General features: G+C 62.5%; 1 protein-coding gene across 7 annotated transcripts in view; it reads left to right on the plus strand.

The window, feature by feature from the left end:
* Window positions 1–19,594, plus strand: part of ATP2B3 (ATPase plasma membrane Ca2+ transporting 3) — a 59,910-nt gene extending 40,316 nt beyond the window's left edge. For 3 of the 7 annotated variants that reach the window (XM_038588644.1, XM_038588643.1, XM_038588648.1), the window contains 3 exons: window positions 850–957; window positions 2,401–2,583; window positions 18,551–18,871. In XM_038588644.1, coding sequence (XP_038444572.1) covers window positions 850–957; window positions 2,401–2,583; window positions 18,551–18,871 — 612 coding nt within the window. Of the gene's footprint in view, window positions 1–849; window positions 958–2,400; window positions 2,584–7,750; window positions 7,905–16,379; window positions 16,465–18,550 lie in introns of all 7 variants that reach the window. The other 4 variants (XM_038588646.1, XM_038588649.1, XM_038588647.1 and 1 more) reach the window with 4 other exon arrangements.
* The last annotated feature ends 2,047 nt before the right edge of the window (window positions 19,595–21,641 follow it).

A 21,641-nucleotide genomic window follows, 5' to 3' on the forward strand; every position in this document is an offset into this window, starting at 1 on the left:
TGGTGGGGGGCCACCAGAACCCCGGAAAGTTCCTCGGGATGCGCTTCCTAGCTCCGGTGCTGACACACCAGCCTCTGCCTGCCCCGTGCTGTGGACAGGCTGGCCAGTCAACTCTCGAGGAGAGGCTGAGCCTTCAGAAATGGGGTGTATTAATAGAAAACACGAGGCGTGGTGAGGGCAACAGGCCAGCACAGTTCGCTCCTTACAGGAGCTCCTCGCTTCCCGAAGGAGGGGGCCGCCCTGCCGTGGGGGGGCCGCCCGCGGAAGCACCTGGGTCAGTCAGGAGGCAGAGCAGGGAGCGGGGAGGCTTATGGAGGCTTCTTGGGAGAAACTGAGGTGGGGTGAGCAGGCTGAGGACTCCCGGTATGAATGATTTCAGGGCTCTGGGGGCCACAGGGCTGCCTCTGCTGGTCTGGGCCCTGGCCCTGGGTCAGGCAGGCAGGGGCAGTGGCCTGGAGAGGAGAGCACAGTTACAGGGGTGGCTGCGGCGTGGGCCCCGGATTGGTTGGTCTGTATTGAAAAAGCTCACCCCACGGAGGGCTGTTCTTCCCTAGGAAGGGGCCGCGGGGCATCAGGTGGCCCGGGCAGGGCTAGCGGGGCATGTCCTCGGTGTCCGGATCACGGCCTGCCAGCACGCGCGCAGGGCAGGTGTTAAAGCGTCGGGTCTAGAGAAGCTGGAAATGCGGCCCATCCGCTGAGCCCCGCCAGAGGCCCGTCTGCCTGGGGAACCAACAGCCCCTGTGACCTCTGACGGGGAGGGGGGCTGGAGGGCGGGCCCTGAGTGCTGGAGGAGGGGCCTCAGTAGCTGTGCCGGGCTGGACCTGCCTCCCTCCCACCCCACCCCTGCAGATTGTCATCGTCCAGTTCGGTGGAAAGCCCTTCAGCTGCTCCCCCCTGTCCACGGAGCAGTGGCTCTGGTGCCTGTTCGTTGGCGTTGGGGAGCTGGTCTGGGGACAGGTGAGTGTCTGCCTTGTCGCCTTCCCCAGCCCCACGCCTTAGCTGTGTCCTTCACAAGAGCACCAGAGAGGGGCACGATGCGGGGGGATCGTGGTGCCTCGGGGCCCTTGCACCCGGTGGGTTCACAGCAGGGCTCAGGGCTGGGCCGTGTCACCACTCGGGGGCAAGGCCGCAGGTGACAGTGTCAGCACAGGAAAGGCAAAGGGCCATGGCTGGGATGTCACAAAGCCCCAGCAAAATCACCCACCACTCCCCTTTTCATGGTAGAAGCCAAAAATCGTCCCCTAAAATGGGGGTGGCTTGGAAAGTACCCATACATTTGAAACTAAACAACCCTGTGAAATTCTCCGAGGGCAAAGAGAAAGGGTCAAGGGAAGTGAAGAAACACTTTGAGATGATGGAAGGTGAAAGTCGGACACCTCAAGCCCTTGGCAGTTAAAGCCACGTGCGGCGGGAGGCTGGTGGCACCCAGCGATTACGTTAGGAAACAGCCCAGGCCACAGTGCACAGGAGGCTCCCAAGAGCGTTGCTCTGCAGTTCTAGAACACTGTACAGGAGGCCAAGTCCAGGATCCACTTTGTCCTGCGTCTTAGTCCCTTCAGGCCACCCCAACCAAACAGCACAGCTTAAACAGCGGATGCCATCCTGTCACAGCTCTGGCAGCTGCAAGTCCAAGATCGAGTGTGTGCAGGGCAGGGTCCGGGAGAGAGCAGGGGCGAGCCACCAGGTCCCTTGCCGGGGGGGAACCCCCCGCGGTGAAGTGTGACAACACGCACGGGGCGCTGCCACCAGGGCCGCTGTCCGGAGCCTCGGGTGCAGGGTCGGTCCCGGAGGCCCGGAGCTCCCGCGGGGTGACCTCGGATACCCAGGCCCTGCCCCCCAGACGTGAGGCCGAGAGGTGTGGCCCAGGGCCCCGCCAGGAATCACGCGTCGGCACAGACTGCCTGGCGGGCCCTCGGCCCCAGGGAGACGGAGACCCCCTCGTCAGGCAGGATGCACTGGGGGCCTAGAGGTCCCATCGGGAGCCGAGGCCCAAGGCCACACCTCCCCTCGCTGGAAACCACTCCTTGCTCCCGACGGCCTCCACGCCCCGCTCCCCCAGGACCGCTCCGGGTCAGGGGAAAGAGGCTGGCATCTCTCTGGAGAGCAGCACTTGGCAGCAGGCACAGGTGGCCCAGGCAGGCAGCCTCGGGGACCAGGAAAGGACATCCCGTCCCCGGCTCCACCCGCAAGGAAGAGCCGTTGGGGAGACAGTGGTGCACGAGGCCGGAGCGCAAGGGGCATAGACGCGGGCCTCGGCCTGGGTCAGAGGGCGGCGGGCGGGCTGGGGCCTTTCCCGGGCCCAGCAGAGCCCCCACCGCCTCCACCCCCACACACCCCGGAAAGGACCAGCGCTGCTCTGACAGCCGCCTGTGTCCGCTGCCCTCACCTGTGGCCCCGCAGGTCATCGCCACCATCCCCACCAGCCAGCTCAAGTGCCTGAAGGAAGCAGGGCACGGGCCCGGGAAGGATGAGATGACCGACGAGGAGCTGGCCGAGGGGGAGGAAGAGATCGACCATGCCGAGCGGGAGCTCCGCCGCGGCCAGATCCTCTGGTTCCGGGGCCTCAATCGGATTCAGACGCAGGTAAGCCGCCGTGCCACTCGGCCACCCTGGCTTTCCCGCCCTCGGAGGGTGGCAAGCAAGCAAGAGGCAGAGAGCGGGCGACCTGAGCCCCCTACCAGTAGGGAAACCCTTGGGTGTTGCTGCCTCGGCGACAAGGGCCATCCCCAGGTGCGCCTGCTGGTGGCTGCGGTGTCTCGATGGCCTGTCTCTGTCACGTCCCTCAGAGCCCGGGGGCCCTCCCCCGTGCCGGGTGCAGGTGTCACCGAAAGGTATCTGTTGTGACCGATAGTTGTCTCTTGGGGGGCACAGACCAGCCACCGTCTGCGTGGCTGCGGGGCCTTGCGTCATTTGCCGGACACAGCCGGGTGGCAGGGGGGTGACAACCTGGAGGAGCCAGATGCCCATTACAAACAGCCTTTGGCGAGCTCGCCGTTCACGGCCTGTGTTGTGAATTCTGTGCAAGCGGACTCTGGCCACAGGGTTGGGCCTTTCTGTTCATCTCAGTGTCCAAATATCAGAGCTCGGGGAGCCCGGGGTCTCCGGAGTCACCTGGTCACAGGGACCACTCGGCCTCGGGCGCTTTCCCAGGCTTCACGAGACTCGCTTGCCCGAGGAACCCCTGTTCTTTGCCCCCAACCCTTCCCAGGTGGCCTTCCTGCTGGAATGTTCTGTACTCGCTGTCTCTCCACATCCTCTCCTCGCACTCACTGGTGGTCCCACCACAGCCTGGCCTCTGCCCCAACGTCCCAGAGGCAGTTGTCACCAAGGGCTGTCCCTCCATCCTGCGTCAAGGCTTCTTCCCAGCGCCCTTCCATGAGTGCAGTCGGCCCCGCTCTCTGCCGTCCCCTCCATCCCACTGTCTGCTCCTCAGCCTCGCTTGCTTGGCACCCCCACTTCCCACCCACACCTTGGTCCCCGCTGCTGCGGCCCTCACACGTGCACAGTCCCACAGAGCTGGGGGCACGGGACCTAGTAGGGGCGGAAGGAAGAGCGGGTGAGAGCTCACCCCACCCTCGGCTGCCTCAGCTGCAGTCCCCCTCCTTTTACCCTGTCCCGTGGCCTCTGCTTGGGCCCTGTGGACGCCTCTTGGCCAATTCCCCGCTGCCTGCCCCTTCCCTGGCAGCCTTCGCACGGCGCCCCAGTGCCCCCCACTCCCCGTCTCCTCCTCTGCCCGACCCGAAGCCCCCAGAGTGCCACGCCTGAACCGAGACGCCCACAGTGGCCTTGGCCCAGACCACAGTCCCGGAGCCCAACTCCTCCCAGCCCCTGAGCTGCTGGCTGATGGCTCCGTCACCTCCCCTGAGCCAGCCGGGGCCCCAGTGCCATCCCAGACGCTCTTCCTGTGTCCGCACACAGCTGGTATGCCAGCCGTCCCCCTCGAACGCATGTCCTCAATCAGCCACCCCGGCCCCCATCCTCCTGGCCTACCCGCCAGTGTCTGCCTGGCTCAGGTCTCCCTGCTGCCTCTGTCGCCCCCGGTGACACCGGTCTCTCTCCACATTCTGTCCATTCTGTCCAGGACGCCCAGCCCCGTGCCCCTGACCTGGCTCCCACTGCTCTGCTGGGGGTCCCACCTCGCGCCCAGCCCCGCCCTTCTGCACATTCCCGCGAGGGCCCCTGGGCCAGGGGCATGACCTGAGAGCACACCTCTCCCCAGTGTGTGCCTCCGGGGTGTCACACGGCCTGTCACGCAGCGCTACGGGCTCGTCCCAAAGAAGCTCACACAAAGGTGCCCTCAGCAGCCGTGCCTACCCCGCCCGGGCCTGACGCTCCTGGCGCACGCAGCTTGCCAGCTAGTGCCGCACGGTCCCCGGCAGTGTCCCGGGGCGCAGCCTCAGGCCCCCTCCCCGGGCCCCAGCCTCAGCTCCGGCCACAGGCTCTCGGCCTCCCGCCTGCCCCTCCAGCCTCTGCTCGCCGAGCCCCTCCGGTGACCCCCGTCCCCGCCGTGGCCGTGTAGCCGCTCTTCCTGTCTTAAGGGCCGAGTCCCGAGTCCCGACCGTGGCCTTCCAGCCCCTGCCCCTTGGCGTCGTCATCCCACGCACCCTGTGTTCCTGTTACCCCGGCTGCTTTTCTAGACATGCATTCGCTATGCGTCCATGCTGGCCACTCGGGGCCCCAGGACTCCCCGGCTCCCACGTGCTCCCTCGGGGCCCCTCCTCCTCCTGCAGCCTTCTGAGTCCACTCCCTCCGTGCTCCCAGCCCAGGGCGCTAGAATCGGCGAGGAGCACAATGCCCCAGGGAACTTACCGACACTGCAGAGTCCTGGGCTGCTCCCAGGGCTGGGGATATTGTAGGGCTGGGTGAGGCGGCCCCAAATAAGTCACCTTCAAGGAGCTCCCCAGGGATGCAAGGGGCTTCTCCAGCGGAGAAGCAGGAGGCCAGTTCTCTGGCTCGTTCGTCTTTGCATCCCGAGCACCTAGGCCAACGTGGCCAGGGACGAATGTCTTAGGTCCAAATGGACCGCTGAGTGCCCAGTAGAGGAACAGGAACGACTCCGTGGCCAGATGTCCAGGTCTCCCCTCATTGCCTTGCAGCACGCCGTGAGCCCCTGCCCAGCCCATCCTGGCCCCATGGGCTCCCATCTGTCATGCCCCAGTTCAGCGGCAGAGCCCAGTCAGCCTGAGACGGCGGGGGGCAGGCGGGGGGTGACTGCAGCAGCACCCCGCTCCTCCAGGCAGCCCCCTCCACTTCCGCTGATGAGCCCAAGGTGATGGTGCTTTTCTAGCAGCTGAGACAGCAGCCCTGCCCAGTGTGAGGCATCTGGGGGTCAGCGGTTCCCGGCCAGCTGTGTCGGTGTGCCCATGGGCTCCCGGGCCTGCCACCGCTGCCTGGCTAGTCAAGTGTGTCCCCTCAATCAGGGTCTTGGAGTTACGGGCCGTTCTGATAATCACCGCCCATGTAGACGCTGACCAGTCACTTTATACATGGTGAAATGGGACCCAGACAGAAGGGACTTGTCCGAAGTCACCCAGCAAGAGTCTCCCCTCCCCATCCCCTAGCGTACTCCTAGCCCTCCCCATACAGCCACTCTTGCCTCCAGAGGTCACACTGTCACCTCACATCCCCCATGCTCATCAAGAGTGCCAAACCAATTGGCTACTTGATACTTGAGCTCATTTTCTTAAAGAGCATCTGTTCTTTGTGATTCAAAATACCTGCTTGAGAAACAAATCAAGTCCTCCAGCTGTAGGCATCCCCCAAGCCAAGGGAAGCATCGCTCCAGGCAGCCGGCCCTAGATTTCTGGATTTTGCGAACCACAAAGTTGCTCTCTGGATTTGGGAGGCCAGCGCAGCATTTTACGTTGCTAAGTGAAGGCATTTTGTAACCTGCTACCTGCTGTCACCATCATTCCATACTAACGTGTTAATACACCCAAAGGGTTGGGGACCGGGGGGGGGGGGGGGTCATTCCAGAATTGCTAAGAGTCCTTGAAATGGAGACCATGGAGCTTTTTTGAAGCGCTCATGCTGCGGTCTACTTCACGTTGCATTATGGGCCAATGAGAAGCTTCAGCAGCAAGTTGGCTTTTGGGGGGCAGGGGGCCAGTGTGAGGTATTTTGATTGATACCATCATCCCATCGGGCCACCGTGAGGAGAGGTCAAATCAGAGGCAGGAAAAGCATCTTTTCCTTCCCTCGTCGCCTCTGCTGCCGTAGAGAGTGCCCTCTTGAGACAGACCTTAGACACCTGTTGGCCATCGAGGGAGGAGAGCCTCCCTGCCCCCAGGGAGAGGGGGCCCTATGGCCTGGGTCGTCTTCCTTCCGTGCCTTGGGGCACACTAGACGCCGTGCCAGCCCCCCGTGGCCACTCAGTGTGCCTTATGCATGGGTGTCCGTCCCGGCAGTGAGGTGCCCTTGCTGAAGAGCGGGCTGTGTGGGTGGAAGGGGGCTCGGCGGCAGAGTACACGGCAGTAGCCTTTTCCACTGCGCGTCTAGGAATCGAAATCATGCACATCTTCATCTCGGTTGGGGTGGGGGAGTCTGAGCACTCAACTGCCTTCTTCCGAGAAGCCTGGCCCCGTGTCAGACACCCCGCTGGACCTAGTGGCCAGCACAGAGCCACCGCAGGACTTGGGGGTGGCATGGGGCCCCTCGCTCTGGGCCAGAGTAGGTAGCCAGTGTGCATCAGGTCCAGAATTGCATATTTGCTTTGCTGCTCACATCATCCAGTGAACTGTATGGCACTTTCCAGAAATCAGAGCCACCCTCGAAGGCCAAAACGGCCTGCCCCCACCCCAGCCCTGGAAGGCATCCCCAAAGAGGCAGCCAAAAGCGTGCCGTGCTGGGCCGGCCTCCCCTCCCGGAACCCAGGCACACGGTCTCCGACGGGGCCACATGCAGCGAGGCCACTGAGCCACAGGCCTGATTCACCCCCAGGCCTCCAGGCCGGTGAAGGGCCGCGGGCGGGAAGTCGGAAGGCCCGGGGACTCCGAGCAAGCTGCCACGTGGCTCTCACTTCCCATAGACCCACCTGCCTTTTGACGCCTGGGAGGCTTAAAGGGCGGAGGACAAAGCAAAAGCCGTCTTTGCTCCCAGGCCCCTCCGGTCTCTCTGCTGTCCCTCCCGCCACACCTGTGGCCCTGCGGAAGGGGTCCGGGAAGACAGAGCGGGTGCTTTGGCAAAATCCCCCCCTCTCTCTTTTTAAGTCCAGTCTTTCACCGAGAGCGCCCACGCCCACGGGGGAGCCCCCTGAGTCACTGCAGGGCAGGGCGGGCCAGGCCAGCGGAGTGCCAAGCGGTCGATGCGTGTCGCGTAGACCAGGGCAGGCCAGGGAAGGGCCCCTGTACCCACGCCACCCCACCCGCGAGGATGGCCGCAGGGGGCCTCGTCCTAAGGGGAGCTGTCACATGCCCCCCGCAGCCGGCCGACGCGGGGACCTGTTGACACGCGGCTTGCGATGAGCATGCGGTGAACGCAAGCGGCTCCTTCCCCGACGGTTGCTTGCGGCGCCCCCCCCCACCCCGCCCTCCCGGTCTTGTGGGTGCTCGTCATTCGCTCAGCAAACCGTCCCTCTCTTGCTGGACGGCGCGGACGCACTGTCGGCTCCCAGGGAGCGGGGCGGCCTAGATGAGGCGTCGCGGTCACACCCCGAGCCCAGCGTGGCGCCCCGTCCTCACCCAGCCCCACCCCCGCGCGCTGGCAGGGACAACAGTGCAAGCCAACCTTTATCTCATTTTCTCTCCCACAGATGGAGGTAGTGAGTACCTTCAAGAGAAGCGCTTCATTTCAGGGTGCCGTGCGCCGGAGGTCCTCGGTCCTCAGCCAGCTCCATGACGTAACCAATCTTTCTACCCCTACTCACGCAATTCTCTCCGCCGCCAATCCCACCAGTGCCGCTGGGAGTGAGTCTTGAGTCCCCTTTTCTCTCATAAATGGCATCTCGGGGGGAGAAAAGCCTCCCCGCCTCTTCCTTCTCTTTTTTTCCAGTCTTGCATCCTCCGCTCACCGTGGCTTTTCCGTTCTTCCTCCACCGCCCTGTCCAGTCCTTCCCGCCCAGACGGTGTGTCTCTCCAAAGCCATATTCTCTTATGAAATGTCCTGAGTCCATGGCACTGCTGGACCTCCTGTTCTTTGCTTTGTTTGGTTTTTTTTGGTTTTCGTTTAGCGCTCCTTCTGTCATCGGTCTTTCTTTTCTTGAACTTGTCTGCACTTGCCGATGGTTCTTCATGAACTCGGGCCGCTTCTGGTGCTGTCTGGTGTCGGGGCAGGGCCTTGCTAAGGTTCCGTGGGGCGGCCCGTGGGGGGGCCCGCGGGCTCGGGGCTGCCCTCCAGGGCCGGACGGGGAGGCAGCTGCCGTCCCGGGCATCGCTGGCAGCGCAGGGCTCCAGCCCACCTACGTGGGGCGGGAGCGGCAGCTTCCAGAACTCCCCCTGCGGAGGTGTCACACTGGAGGCGGGCTTCGGGAGGCCCCGGCACCGGGTCCCGGGCGGGCTCCGGGGTGGCCAGCCGCTTGTGCTCACGTGCCCCGAGCCCACGCCGCTAGAGGCGTCCAAGGTGTTCCTGGGCCCGGAGTCCTCCTCACAGCCCGAGCCTGCACCCTGCCACCTTTCCACTTGTCCCCCAGGCACCTCCGCTCTTTCCGAACAGGCCTCAGCATTGGCAGGTCTTACCCCGATCCGGTCCACATGCCCTGTCCTCCTTCCTCCGAGAAGCTGGGAGAAGGAGGCTCCCTCCTCTGTGCTCCAGGGCAACCCCCCCCCCCAAGGGCTGCCCTAAGCGAGGTAGAAGCTTCCACCATTGCTCACATCTTTTTACAAAGACAAAAGGAAAGCCACTAGAGCCCCCCCGAACCCGCCACGGCGGGGTTTCCCCAACGAGCCAGAGGGCCGGGAACCGTGTGAGCCCCAGCTCCTCCCGGGCCTCCTGCCTCTTGTAACAACCTCGAGATGTCAAACACCAGACAGTGAGCCTTCGAGTATGAGCCCAGAGCCCCCCGGGATGGTTCGATGCTACCTCTTTCCTTTCCTTCCAGTGAGACCCGGCAACTCTCACCTCCGTGAACACATCGCTTCCCCCCAGATGGGAGCCGTTAACTACGCTTTTTCCCTCACCAGACTCTGGGATTTTCTTTTTGCTTGATTTCTTCTCTTTCTCTTTCTCTTTCTCTTTTTTCTTTTGTCTTTCTTTGTCTTCCCTCCCTTCCCCTTCTTTGTTTTTCTTCTTTTTTTTTTTTCTCGTTTTCTTTTTCCTTTTTTAGGACTTGGTGAGAGGTCCCCAGTGGGGGGCATCCCTCCTCTTGCTTACACTATCGTTTCAGGCCACTCTGCCCTTTAAGGAAGGGATGTGGGCCGCACCAGTCCCCGCCGGACCACCTTGTCCCCTCCGGAAACAGCACGTGTGCATGCACGCACGCGCACCCACACACACATACACACACACACCCCTTCCCCAAACCACGGGCCGCACACACCTCCAGCTCCCTTGCACACTCAATGGGCTCCCCACCCGGGCCACAAACATTAGCCAACAGCCATCACGTAGGCGGGAGCTTGTCCCAGAGGGGTCTTGCCACCACTCCACCCAGAGAGGTGTGCAGGAGGCTCAGCTCCAGGTCACTTGAGGACAGAAACGGGTCTCGGCCCCCGGGAGCACCTCAGCTAGGGCCTGGCTGAGGCAGCAGCACCCCCCTTCCTGGAAATGAAGGGACAAAAGGGGGCGTGGGTCGGCCCAAGGGGCACATACTGACCTGCCCCTGTTCTTCCCTCTCCCTTGACTTTTTTCCATACGTTTCTTTGCCAGCTCTCTCTGCACTTCCTGTCTGTCTGTCTGTCTGTCCATCTGTCTGTTGACTTGCGAGGGAGGGGAGGCAGCCGACAGAGCCCCCACTCGTCACACCCCTCAGGCCTTCTCCACTCCAGGGCCAGCCAGGGCCACCCTCTGGGAACCTGGCGAGGCCTGCTGTCTCTTGGCTCCCTCTGGATTCCTTGGGCTTCCTCCCTGGCGGTAGGCTCTTTCTCTCCTGTCTTCCTAGCGCCTTCCTTCCTTCTGCAGCCATCTATCATCCCACTTCCCACTCTGGGGAGCCCAGCAGTGCCTGGTAAGAACAGTGCGAGAGACACCCCCCGCCCCCCGGTCACGAGCTACTCCCGGGGAATCGAACTCGTGCCTGACCAAAAACAGGGCCACCGTCCCTTCCACCCACGTGCCGCCGGGTGAGGAACGGGCCCCAGTGAGAGCGGAGCACCTTCTGTCTGAGGAGGGTGCTGCTGTGATAGCGAGGGGGTCCCCAGGTCCCAACCTACGAGCACCAGCCTAAAAGGCTCATCCCACTTGAGCGGCCGCACCTCAGAAAGGACCCCCCTGTGGAGGAAGATGCTGGCAACACCAGGGGACATGCCTGCTTCTGGAAGCCACCAACCAAAAGCACTTCCCGCCATCATCACTGTGTGGCAGACGGGTTTGGAACTCAGAACCGGCCCCCAGTGCAAGCTGTGAGGACCTAGAGAAATCATTAAGCCCGGCACCCTCTTTGGACGAATCAGGACAGGGCACGGGGGACGGGGAGGGGGGCTGGGCACTGGCCCTCACCCCCTCTGGGAACTTACCGGAAGGAAGGCCGGGCGCGGCTCACAACAGCTCCTCGCCTAGCCGAGAGGCAGCCTGGCAGAGGCTGCAGTGCTCACAGGCCGCAAGGTTTTCCCCAGGAAAACCCAGCCCTTTCTCACAGGAAGATTCCTGTCCCCTGCGCCCACCGCCCCGCCGGTCTGCCCGTGATCGCACAGGCCGGGGCAAGTCTCTCCAGCACACCGGGCCCCTGCTCTGACTCACTCCCGCCGAGAAACCCGGGCTCTCCCGGCCGAAGGCCCAGGGCCGGGCGAGTGCAGGAGCCCCGGGGCCGCAGGGCAGGGGACGTGGCTCACCGACACAGGTCCCAGCGCGCAGCGCGGTGCAGGGGGAGCCGGAGGCAAGGGACAGCCCCCTGGAGGGGTGAGCAGGACGGTTGGCGGCGCAGAGATCCTTGGGGCTCAGCACACCCACGCTCACACGCACCCAAGCTTTCCAGCCAACCTCCGGGCCCCCGGGCTTTCTACACCCACGTGTCTTTGCGGCTTCTGGATCTGGGAGCCCCACTCGGCCCCCACTGCCCTGGCCACACACACGGCGACCTCGCAGCCCCAGGACGGCTCACTCAGCCTTCTCGTTCTTGGCCGGGGCATCACACCTGCCCTTCACGGGCCGCCACCTCCAGGCCACCCCCCGGCCCGCACGGGACCTCGGCCGTCGTCGTCCCTGCGATCGTTGACCAGCCCTGTCCGTCTTCCGGAAGCTAGCAGGGACTGCCATCCCGTGCCCCGTCCCCAGGCCCGTCAGGCCCGGCCCGCTCGCACCCACTCGCGCTGCAGGACGCCCGGGCCCACTCCCCGGCTGGCTGCGGGGGCCCGAAGGCCTGGCCCGACAGGGTGTTGTGCTCACTCGGGTTCACTCCCGGGCAGCAGGCGGGCGCCAGGTGGCTGCCCCCAGGCCTGAGCGCCCCGGCGCCCCCTCCCAGCCACACCTGCATTCCTGCTCCCCCCACCCCGCTTGCCCCCCTGGCTCCCCCAGCCCCCCGCGGCGGCAGAGCGGGCTCCTGACCCAGCCGGGCCACAGCGGCAGGGGCGGCCGGGGAGTTTGGTCAGATGCGGCCCAAAGGGCTCCCCGGGGCTGTTTGGTTCCGACCCTCCGTGCCAGGAACAGACCGTAGCAGTTGCTTTGTTTGAATTGCCTTTTGCAACACGAAAGCCTTCCATCCAACTTGGCAAAGCCGATGCCAGGTAAGCCCCCCCGCCCCCCGATTTCCTGGGACCACCCTCTGGGGCCTGGGGAGCCGAGCTCATCGCACACTCGCAGGGCAGCAGCCCCGCGGAGGAAGGAGCCTTGCGGAGGGCAAGCAGTCTTGTTTGCTGGAGTTTGCGCCTTTCTCGGGAACTTCGTTGATTCCAAGCCAAGTCTCTCCACTTGGGCTTCTGGGAACAGTGTGCTGGCATCTTGTCTCAGCTATTCGCCAGCGTTGTTTCCACATTAGGAATAGCATCAGCCGTGCCCTGCCCGAGCCTTCCCGTCACCGAGGGCCCGACCACAGGGAGGGACCTTCCGGCTCCTTCCTAACGTGCCGGCTGGCTCGAGGCCTGAGGCAGACCCAGAACCCCTGCTCCCAGCCCTCCCCAGTAGGCACTTCCAGGCTGACTCCCGGGGCTGGGAGCCAGAGCCCGGGAAGCTCAAGACTTATTCAAGGCCCTGCAGCCGGACGTGGCCGGGATGAAAAGCCAGGCCGACCACCCGAAAGGCCCGGGACTCACCGTGCCTGGGTCAGCTCAGTGCAGCAGCTTGTTGACAGCAGCAGCGTGAGTCTGGACTCTCCCAGGCTGGGCCCAGGTGCATGCACACAGGACGGGAGGTAAACTTCACGAAAGGTGCCGGCCGTTAGCATTTTTGACTTGCCAACGCGCACAAAGCCCTGTCTTTAGTTTGGTTTGGGGTTCGATCCCTCAGAAAGGAGTTTGCATTTTCACATGTCCTGATTCCATGGTGAGGAAAGGGAGCCTTCCTCTTCGATTGTGGGTATGTCACCCCACGCCTCTTGGTGTCCCATCCAAGCCCCGAGACACCCCCTCATGCGTACAGGGATGCTTTGGGGCCTGGGAGCCCCGAAGTTCCTGGAAAGCAGTCCCCCTGGCTCTCCCCAGCCGCTATGTGCAGAATGTGCTATAAACCCACAGCCTGGATGCCAGGAGAGCAGAAGGTCCCCTTCCTCCCGCAGAAGACTCTGGATGAGTGGCTGGTACAGAGGCAGGCGTGCCCATCAGGCATGAGGGGGCTTTGAGGGAGCAGCAGCAAGACAGAAGCAGGGGGCGGATAGCATGACGACCCCTCCCCATCCGGGGTCTGCGTGTCCCACGGTACAGAGCAGAAAAGGCCAGAAGGTTGTCGAACCCAGTTTCTGTTGTTGCCGTTGTCATCATTGTTCGGGGGCCTTTGCTTTTCTTTTTCTCTTCTCTTCTTTTCTTTTCATTCCCTTTTTGCATTCCTTTCCTTGGGTGGGTGTTCCCTCCTCGCCTCGCCTCCCCGTTTCCACGTCCCCTCTCCACCCCCATCAGCACCTGCATTGCAAACTTGAGCGATGGGAGGTCAGACCAAAAGCGGAGCACGTCCACTTGGAACCGCGACCTTCAGCCCCGCTGCCGCCCCGTCCCCAGCCATCCATCAGCAGCATGGTCATGTGTCACAGTGTGACATAAGCACCCCTTCTGCTTTGGCTCCGTGTGGCTGGAGCAGTGCTGTGGGTTCGAAGTGTCACCCTGCCTGTCCCCGCTGACGGAGCTCTCGGCTCGGACAGCAAAGCACAAATCGAGAAGTAAGCTTCTGTTAAGTGTAGATGGTCACAAGCCCCAGGAGAGAAGAAAGCAGAGCAAGAGAAGTGTCAGGGGGGCTATTCTGGATGAAGGTTGTCTGGGGACGGCCTCTCGAAGGATGGATATGTGAGCCGGGTTCTGAACAAAGAGACAAGGCCAGCACGGGACATCCTGGCAAAAGAATCTAGGCAGCGGAAAGGGCAGGTGTCATGTTGCCGGGGGGACCCGAGCTAGCTGGTGAGAGGTACCTTCAGCAGCCGCCCACTGGGCCCCGGCCGCGCGGCCACCGTGCTGGGTGCTGGGAGCGGGGTGGTCAGTGAACCAGACAGACCCCAGTGTTCAGGGGCCTGCGGAAAGGAGGCGGAGGAGAGAACAATGGGCAGGGGCGGTGAATTGAAAGTGAGCCACGCCGGGGAAGAAAGGAACAGGTGCAGGGTTTCTGAGGGAGCCGGGAGGTTTGAGCCTGGAAACAGAAAAGGTGAGGGGGGGCCAGGAGGCTCCCTGGGGAGGAGGCTTCCCAGCGGAGGGAACAGCTTGTGCGAAGGCCCTGAGGTAGGAGCGTGGGAAGAGCCAGGAGGCTGAGGCCGGAGACAGTCAAGGATAAGAACTGAGGCAGGCCCTGACCCCCGCCTATTGAAGGGTTCAGACGGGCGCAGGGTGTGACAGGCTCTGGCTTCGGTTTGACCGGCTTCCTTGGGCTGCCATAAGAGGAGACCGCAGAGGCCAAGGGCAGCAGCAGGGAGACCGAGGAAGAGGCGTGGGGTGGGGGGTGAGGTTACAGTGGCAGGCCGAGCCCCGAGCCTGGAGATAGAGATGTGGGGCTGGTCAGCAGACAGATGCCATTGGGGTCACAGCAGCTAGGAAACGTGGGGGGCGGGGGGAGGCCCAAAGATGAGCCCCGGGGCCCTCGGGTGTGGGGGGATGGGGAGAGGATGGAGAACCTGGGGCCCCGGCTACAGCCAGGCAGCAGGGGTGTGGTGTGGGGAGCATTGAGTGCCCAGCTGGGGACGTCCCTGGGGAGCAGGGGGCCAGGAAGGAGCCACTGGCAGCGGCTAGAGAGGACCACGGCACCGAGAGGGTCTCTTTTTTCAGACAAGATGTGTGAGCAGGCAAGGGAGGGGGGCAACATGCTTAAGTGGGTGCAGGGGCCGGGGGAGGGGGCACCCAGGCAGTGCCAGGGCAAGCAGAGCTGCCTCTCGGGCCTCAGGAAATGGGGGGCACAGCGGGCCCCGACCTGATCCTCCTCAGCCTTCCCAGACGCCGTGGCCGTAACCCTAGGAGGCATCTTTACTGGGAAGTGCTTGTCGTGTCTGTCTGTAACGTTTACAGTCACTGGACTTTTGGGGGGCTCGGGGTCCAGCGGGGTGAATGCCGCCACTGCTCAGGGTGGAGCCAGGGCAGCCCCATCGCCTGCTGGAATGCTGGGCGTCCCCACCAGCTAGGCTGGAGGGCAGGGCGCGGTTCGCTAGGCAGAGGGGAAGGAGGCTGCCAGGGGCCCCAGAGACGTCCGCCCCGCGGGCGGGAGGCAGGGAGGCTCAAGAGGCCGGGCAGTCAGGGCCTCTGGCCTTGGGGGCCGAGCCCCAGGGGCCGCCAGGGACTCAGGGGAGCCACGAAGGGCTCTAGGGTGGAGAGGCTGGGGAACCGGGGGCTGCGGGACATGCTGAAGCGCGGCACCTGGGGTCGGGGATCGGCGGCCCTGGGACTGGCAGCCCGGGGTGACCCTCAGCCCCTTCGGTTGGACAGAGCCGTCAGCCACCGCGTGCGCTGGGACGGGCCCGTGCGGCTGCGGACACGGGTGGTGCGGTGGCACGGACAGCCTGGAGGGCGGCAAGGTCCCTTTGGAGAGGTGACCCGAGGGAGCCCGCCCTGGGCCTCGGCTGGAGCTTGAGGAGCAGGGCAGGGCGTGGGGGAAGGGCCCTGTTCTGGCTCAGCCTCGCTCCCTCTCGTGCCGGGACACGCTGAGCTCTGCCGTGGGGCGGTCCCAGGTCCCCCCAGCACCCCACCCCGCGCGTGAGCTCGGGTCTCTAGGGCAGGCCTCTCTTCTCGAAGCGTTGGCTGGTTCTTACCCAACCAGCATCCCAAGAGGTTAGTTCTTCGGGGCTCTTCGGGGTTGGGGGGCCTGAAAACACCCCATCAGAACACCAACACCGAGCACCTTGATGACAGGCTGAGGTCTCACGCGGGGAAGTGGGACGTGGAGGAAAGCTGACTGTCCGCCAGCTCTCAGACACTTGGGGTGACACAAGCCTAGCCTCGAGCCCCCGGCCGCGTGGGTGCGTGAGCAGCCCCGGCGCCACCTGCCACCTCGCTCCGTCGAGCTGGTGGCAAGAGGGTCATTAGACCGGGAGGAGCGCCCTGAAGGAACATTCCAGAACTGCAGAAGCTAGAGAGGGAAGGGCTGGCTGCCGTTTGGGGGCAGGCTTTGGAGTTGAGCCAGGCACGGGGAGACCCAAAGATGGGTTTCAGCAGGGGTCCAGCCGTCAGGGGACCCCGGTCCAATTGAGGGGAGCTGCTCAGCTACAGGAAAGGGTGTAGCCAGCGTGGCCAGGTCACTGCTGCCAGGCTTACCCCCCAGGCCCCCAGGCCCCCAGGCCCGGCGGCGTTGGGGTGCGGTGACCTGAGGGCTGTGGCCGACAGCTGGGGCAGACACCGCAGCACCGCCACGCAGCCGCCACAAATGTCCCGGCAGCTCCCCCACAATTCTGGCACCAGAAAAGGCCCAAAGAATGAGGCTCCATCTGCAATGCCTCCAAAACGTGAATTCTGTTTCTTTGCATTAAAGTGTCAAATGAATCTCACCTCGATTTCTGGGTGGCTCCTTTCTCAGAGGCCAGCCTGGGGGAGTCAAGGGAGTGAGGGCAAATAGTTGGCCATCCGTAACCCAGAAGATGTGACTTCACCAACTTCCGAGAAAATCCTCACCAGATGTGAGATCTGGGGTTAGGAAATCCCAGTTTCCCGAGCTCTGGCTGACTGTCTTTGCTTCAGGTGACTTAGGAGCCCTGTGCTTGGCCACGCGATGGCAGTGCCGGGATCCAGACAGCGGAGGGTCGAAAGGGACTCGTTGTGAGCGGTACGATTCACGGTCTAACCTAGGGGCCACCGACTTTTCCTCTCAAGGACCTTCAAGTAATCAGGGTTAGCTTTGCAGGCCAGGTCTTGGTCACAACTAGCCAGCCCTGCCCTGGGATCTCGAAGACAGCCGTAGACGATGCAGAAGCCAACGGCGTGGCTGTGTGGCAATAACACTTTAGAAGACCAAGCTGAGGGCCAGCGTGAGCCCTTGGGCCACAATTGGCCAACGCCTAGTCTAGACCACGAACACCAAGCCCTAGAACCTTCGACCTGGAAATGACTTTAGAACTGATGCCATGTCCACCCTCTCACGTGGGGAAGAGCTGGCTGGTCCATCTCAGCACCAGGCCAGCTGGCTCCTGTGGGGCCCAGCAGAGGCCTTCCCAGCAAGTCGGGCTTCTAGAACCAAGAGGGAGCCCAGGTGGGGGCACCAGGGAGGGAACAGAGAGAGGCAGCGGCTCTGTGGCTCATGGGCCCGGCGACATTTGAGCACTCACGGAGGCGAAGGTGTGATCGCACAGACTGACGGGCTAGTTCTGGGAGCAAGATCCCGCAGGAGGGGAGGTGCGGGGGTCAGAGGGTGCCTGAGCTCGGCTGGGGCCAAGGGCCACCATAGCCGGGGCCCAGGGCACTGTGGGAAGCTCTTCCCTGTGGAGTTATGCTGATCCGAGGTCTGCCAGTGACCGTGGGACAGCCAGGGAACAAGACGTAGAAAAGCCTGAGTAGAGGGAGAACAGGGCAGATTCCAGGAACTAAAAGAAGTTGTCTGGCTTGGAAAGTGAAGAGGAGGAGGAGGAGGAGGAGGAGGAGGAGGAGAGTGCAGGCCGGGGAGGGCTGGAGAGGCAAGCGGCACCAGATTGCAAAGTGCCTGTGAAGGCAGGAGACACGGAGGCAGCGGGGTCTGCGAAGGGAAGTGACCACCAGTCAGAGGCACCCAGCCACGGGCTGGGGGGGCTTTAGGAGGCAGGAGCAAGCATTGCGGGGGATCAGGGCACCCAAGCAGGACAGGTTTAGTGGGTGCATATCAAAAGTAGGGCCATTTTCAGGGTCGGATGCCTCCAGACGGGAGAGTGGCAGGCTCTCGGGCCTGGAGCTCTGGGGCAGGGGGGGACCTGGGCCACAGCCCCCGGCTACAGCCAGGTGAGCCCCGTGGTAGTGGTCAGGGCCGGAGGCGGGCCCGGGCTTATGAACGGAAAGGAAGAGGAGGACCAGGGCCAGGCCAGGGCTCTGGGGCCCCGTGGGACAGAGGAAGGAGAAGTGGAGGAGACAGGGCCAGAGCGGCCGGTGACGTAGGAGGAGGGCCAGGCCGTGGCAATGTCAGGGAAGGCGGGAGGAGCTTCCAGAAAGAGGAGCAGTCAGCTCTGTTGGGTGCCCCTGAGAGACCACATAAGACAGGGACACAAAAGCAGCCACTGGACTTAGCAGCAAGGAAGGCTGATGGCCCTATGGGTCTGGGCATGGCGGGTGCTGGCGACAGTCACAAGAGCTGGCGGGACAGAGTGGAGGACTATAGAGAAGCCAGGGAGGGAAACCCCACTGGAGAAAGGCCAGCCACGCGCCCATAGGCCGGGGACCTTCTCTTACCAGAAAGTTCTGCCGCCTTTCTGGTAAGAGGAAGTGGAGAGTCCACTCTGTAGCATTGTCCCTTTGTGGGGTCACCTTTCTGTCCTCCCAAATTGGAGTTCGCATGTGGCAGAGGGCCCAGGGGCCGCCTAAGCCGCCCCCCCTCCCCACTTCCCAGTGCTGGGAAGCGGGAGGCAACAGCCAACAGTCCTGCGCAGTGGTCACTCTCGAGTTCCTAATTACCTGCCCAGGCCGGCCCAGAGAGAGCCGCTGCCACGTGTCCTGCAGAGGGACCGGTTGGTGGGACGCGGACCCCAGCCTGAGGGCCCTTGCCACCCCCGCCGTCCCGTTCCCGCGGATGAACATTTGTCACGCAGCCTAGCTTGCGCTCTTGGTGTGGGTGGACGTTGCCAGCACCGGCCAGCCACTGACTGTCTCCTTGTTTCCTTCTTTGTCTCCTCCCTCCGTCCCTCCGTCCCTGCTCCCGCCGCGGGCCCCTGGGCTCCCCCGTCCCCCTCCAGATCCGGGTGGTGAAAGCATTCCGTAGCTCGCTCTACGAAGGCCTGGAGAAACCCGAATCCAAGACGTCCATTCATAACTTCATGGCGACGCCCGAGTTTCTGATCAACGACTACACCCACAACATCCCACTCATCGATGACACGGACGTGGACGAGAACGAGGAGCGCCTGCGGGCCCCCCCGCCCCCGTCCCCCAACCAGAACAACAACGCCATAGACAGCGGCATCTACCTGAGCACGCACGGCACCAAGTCAGCTACCTCGTCAGTGCTTTCTTCCAGACCGGGGAGCCCCCTCCACAGCGTGGAGACGTCCCTCTAGGGGAGCGCTCTCGGCGCGCCGCACACACGCGCACGGACGGCTCGGGCCTGCAAGGACGTGGACGTGGACGTGGACGTGGCCGAGGCGGCTGGAGACGGGGCTCGCAGCACGGCGCTGGCAAGAAGCCTCCCCACCCGGGGCTTCTGACCTGGGACCCAGGACGAGGACGGAGAAGCCGGAGCGTGAGAACAGCTGTGTTTCCCTTTTTTCTATCGAAGCTTTTTTTTTTTTTCTAATGAACACGACAATTCCACCAGATGTTGGCTGCTGGGGCTGTGCGGTGGGGCAGGGGGCTGGTGTCAGGTTTTGTTTTTTGTTTTTTTTTATTTCCCTGCACCCGCCGGAGAGCGGTGGGCCCGGTAGGTTCAGACGGAAAGAGAAAGGATGAACGTTGCTCCGCAGGGCCGGGGGGACGGCCCCGCCCGGACAGCCCCCCAAAAGCTGGGAGCCGCCTGCAAATGTACCCGCATCACCGAGCGCCCCTTCCCCAGGACCACGTGCGGTCTGTATGTGTGTGCGTGTGTGCGTAGGTATGTGCGTGCGTATAGACATATACGTGCACAGATGACCAGATGCATATTTAAAGAATAAGGAGCTATTTATCAGCATGATCTTTCCATTCCTCTTATCAGGTGTTTTGATTTTGAAATTTCATTATTTATTGTGGCAGGTTTTTTTCAGGGAACGAGACTGCGAGAATATCTTTTTGGTTGCTTGCCCGCCCCCCCGCCCTCCGGCCTCCCCGATCGCGGCCCCCCCACCTCCCGCCCAGCCTCCGTTCTCCACCCCGGGCCTCTGTCTCACACAGTCCCGGGGACCGTCGCTGTGCAGACCCCTGGGAAGGTCGGGGAGAGAGACACGAGGCCGGGGCGGATCTAATTGGAACTCTTGCACTTTGAGACCCCTGCCTATAGCGGAGAAACAAACCCTTTCAATGGAATTTTTTATTTAAAAGGAAAATACCAAAGTATTGACGAGAATGATCCCCTCCAGTAGGTGGAAAGGGGAGTTTCGCTCTCGGTTTCCGTCGGTTTCGGCTCCCAGTCCTGAAGTCGGCCTCGTGGACTCTCTGTCCGCAGCCCAAGTTCAAGAGCATGAAGTGCCGCCCCCCCCCACCAGCCTCGTCGACCCCTTGGCAGAGCCCAGAATCCCGGAGCAGCCCCAGGGCCCCGAGGTAGTGGGGTGGCGGGGAGAGCAGCGCGAGCCAGGTGGAAGGTGGCACAGGAAGAGGCACCATCCAAACCCAAGAGGAGCGGACGCGAGTGCAAGCGAGAAGGTGGGCTGAGGGATCTGTCGAGTGACTGGGCCAAGGTCTCAGTCGCCACCCGCCAAAGCACTCTTCCGACCCGGGTCTTCTCGTTCAAGGACAACTCTGACCCACGGAGGCATGGCTTCGTGTCTGCGGCCACCTGCGGCGACGCAGGGGACGCAGATGCAGAAGTGCAGCCCCTGGGAGCAAGGGCACCTGGGAGCAAGGGCACCTGGCTGCTGCTGCTCCTGCCACACCTGTGGCTCCTCCTCGCGCGCCCCGGAAGGCTGAGGAGGTCAGCTTCGCCGAGCCGGCAGAGCCCCGTGTCTGCGGGTGGGAGAGCTGGGCCTGGGCTCCCCAGACGGTTCCCTCGGGGACCTCTCCTTGCCGTATGGGCACCGCTGGTGCCAAGCCTCAGTTTCCCCCGAACGCACACTAACCAGGGAGGGAAATGCAGGAAAAGCAGAGGCTCCTTTACCTTCTGAATTCATCTGTCTCACGTTTTGCAGAGAGGCCACTGAGGCCCGACCACAGCTTGTACATGTGCCTATCACTTGGGCCTGAGGCTGAGCCACTGAGGGACAGCGGGGGGCTGAGGGACACGGGTCAGAACGGAAACGCAGGTGTGGATGGGCAGCGAGGCTGGCTCACCCGTCACGTCCCCTGTGCTGCACCCACCGGCAGGGGACTCGTCTCACCTCCACCTGCCTGTGTGAGCATCCGGGTCGACATCCCAAACACGCTCGGTCCCTACCGTTAACGCGAATGCCATGTCACCCCTGAGCAGGAGTAGTCCAATCTCGGGCAAAGGAATTTCAGTTAGAAAAGAAAATCCCACTCAAAATGCCAGCTACAGATAACTTAAAGCCATCCCTTTATTCCAAAGGGCACATCGAGAATGTTACCCATTTGTAAACTGTTCCCTAATGTCCTTGTTTCAACAACAAAAAGGGCAACTCAATTTGTTGAGGGTCTGTGTGTTCTTAAACTAGAAATAAAATCGGAAATCTTTCAATTGAAGAAGATAAGCTGCATACGCTCTGCTCATGGGCTTCTTTTCATTCTCTGTTAGAGACACTTCGGTAGAACAAACGGTCAATATATATTAAACAAAAACCCTCACTGCTGCTGTACAAAGTTGCCTACTGTGTGTGTCCATTGTTGAGTTTCTACGTTGCCTTTCCTCGGGGTGTGGGGTTCAGAAAAGGGGCGCCGTGACCTCGGATTGTCGCTCTGGTTTCTGTACAGTCTTCAGGCCGAGGGACCTGTCTCGTGAGGAAGCCCCTCTCTATAAAAGCATATTATACGGAATGGCTTGGTCAACTGTGTTCAGTTCTTAAATATGTTTTACCTTTTTATTTGCCTGTTATAAAGTTGAACAAAAATTATCTTCGTGAGGAAGACCAGATGCATAATAATTTCGAGTCTGTAGTTGAATTTCCTAAAGAATAGACCAAAATTTCTGTGTATTAAAAAAAAAAAAATGAAAGGCTGCTACAGTCCCAGTCTGGGTAACATGTG

This window comes from Canis lupus, chromosome X (genome assembly GCF_011100685.1).
Source record: "Canis lupus familiaris isolate Mischka breed German Shepherd chromosome X, alternate assembly UU_Cfam_GSD_1.0, whole genome shotgun sequence".
NCBI lineage: Eukaryota > Metazoa > Chordata > Mammalia > Carnivora > Canidae > Canis > Canis lupus.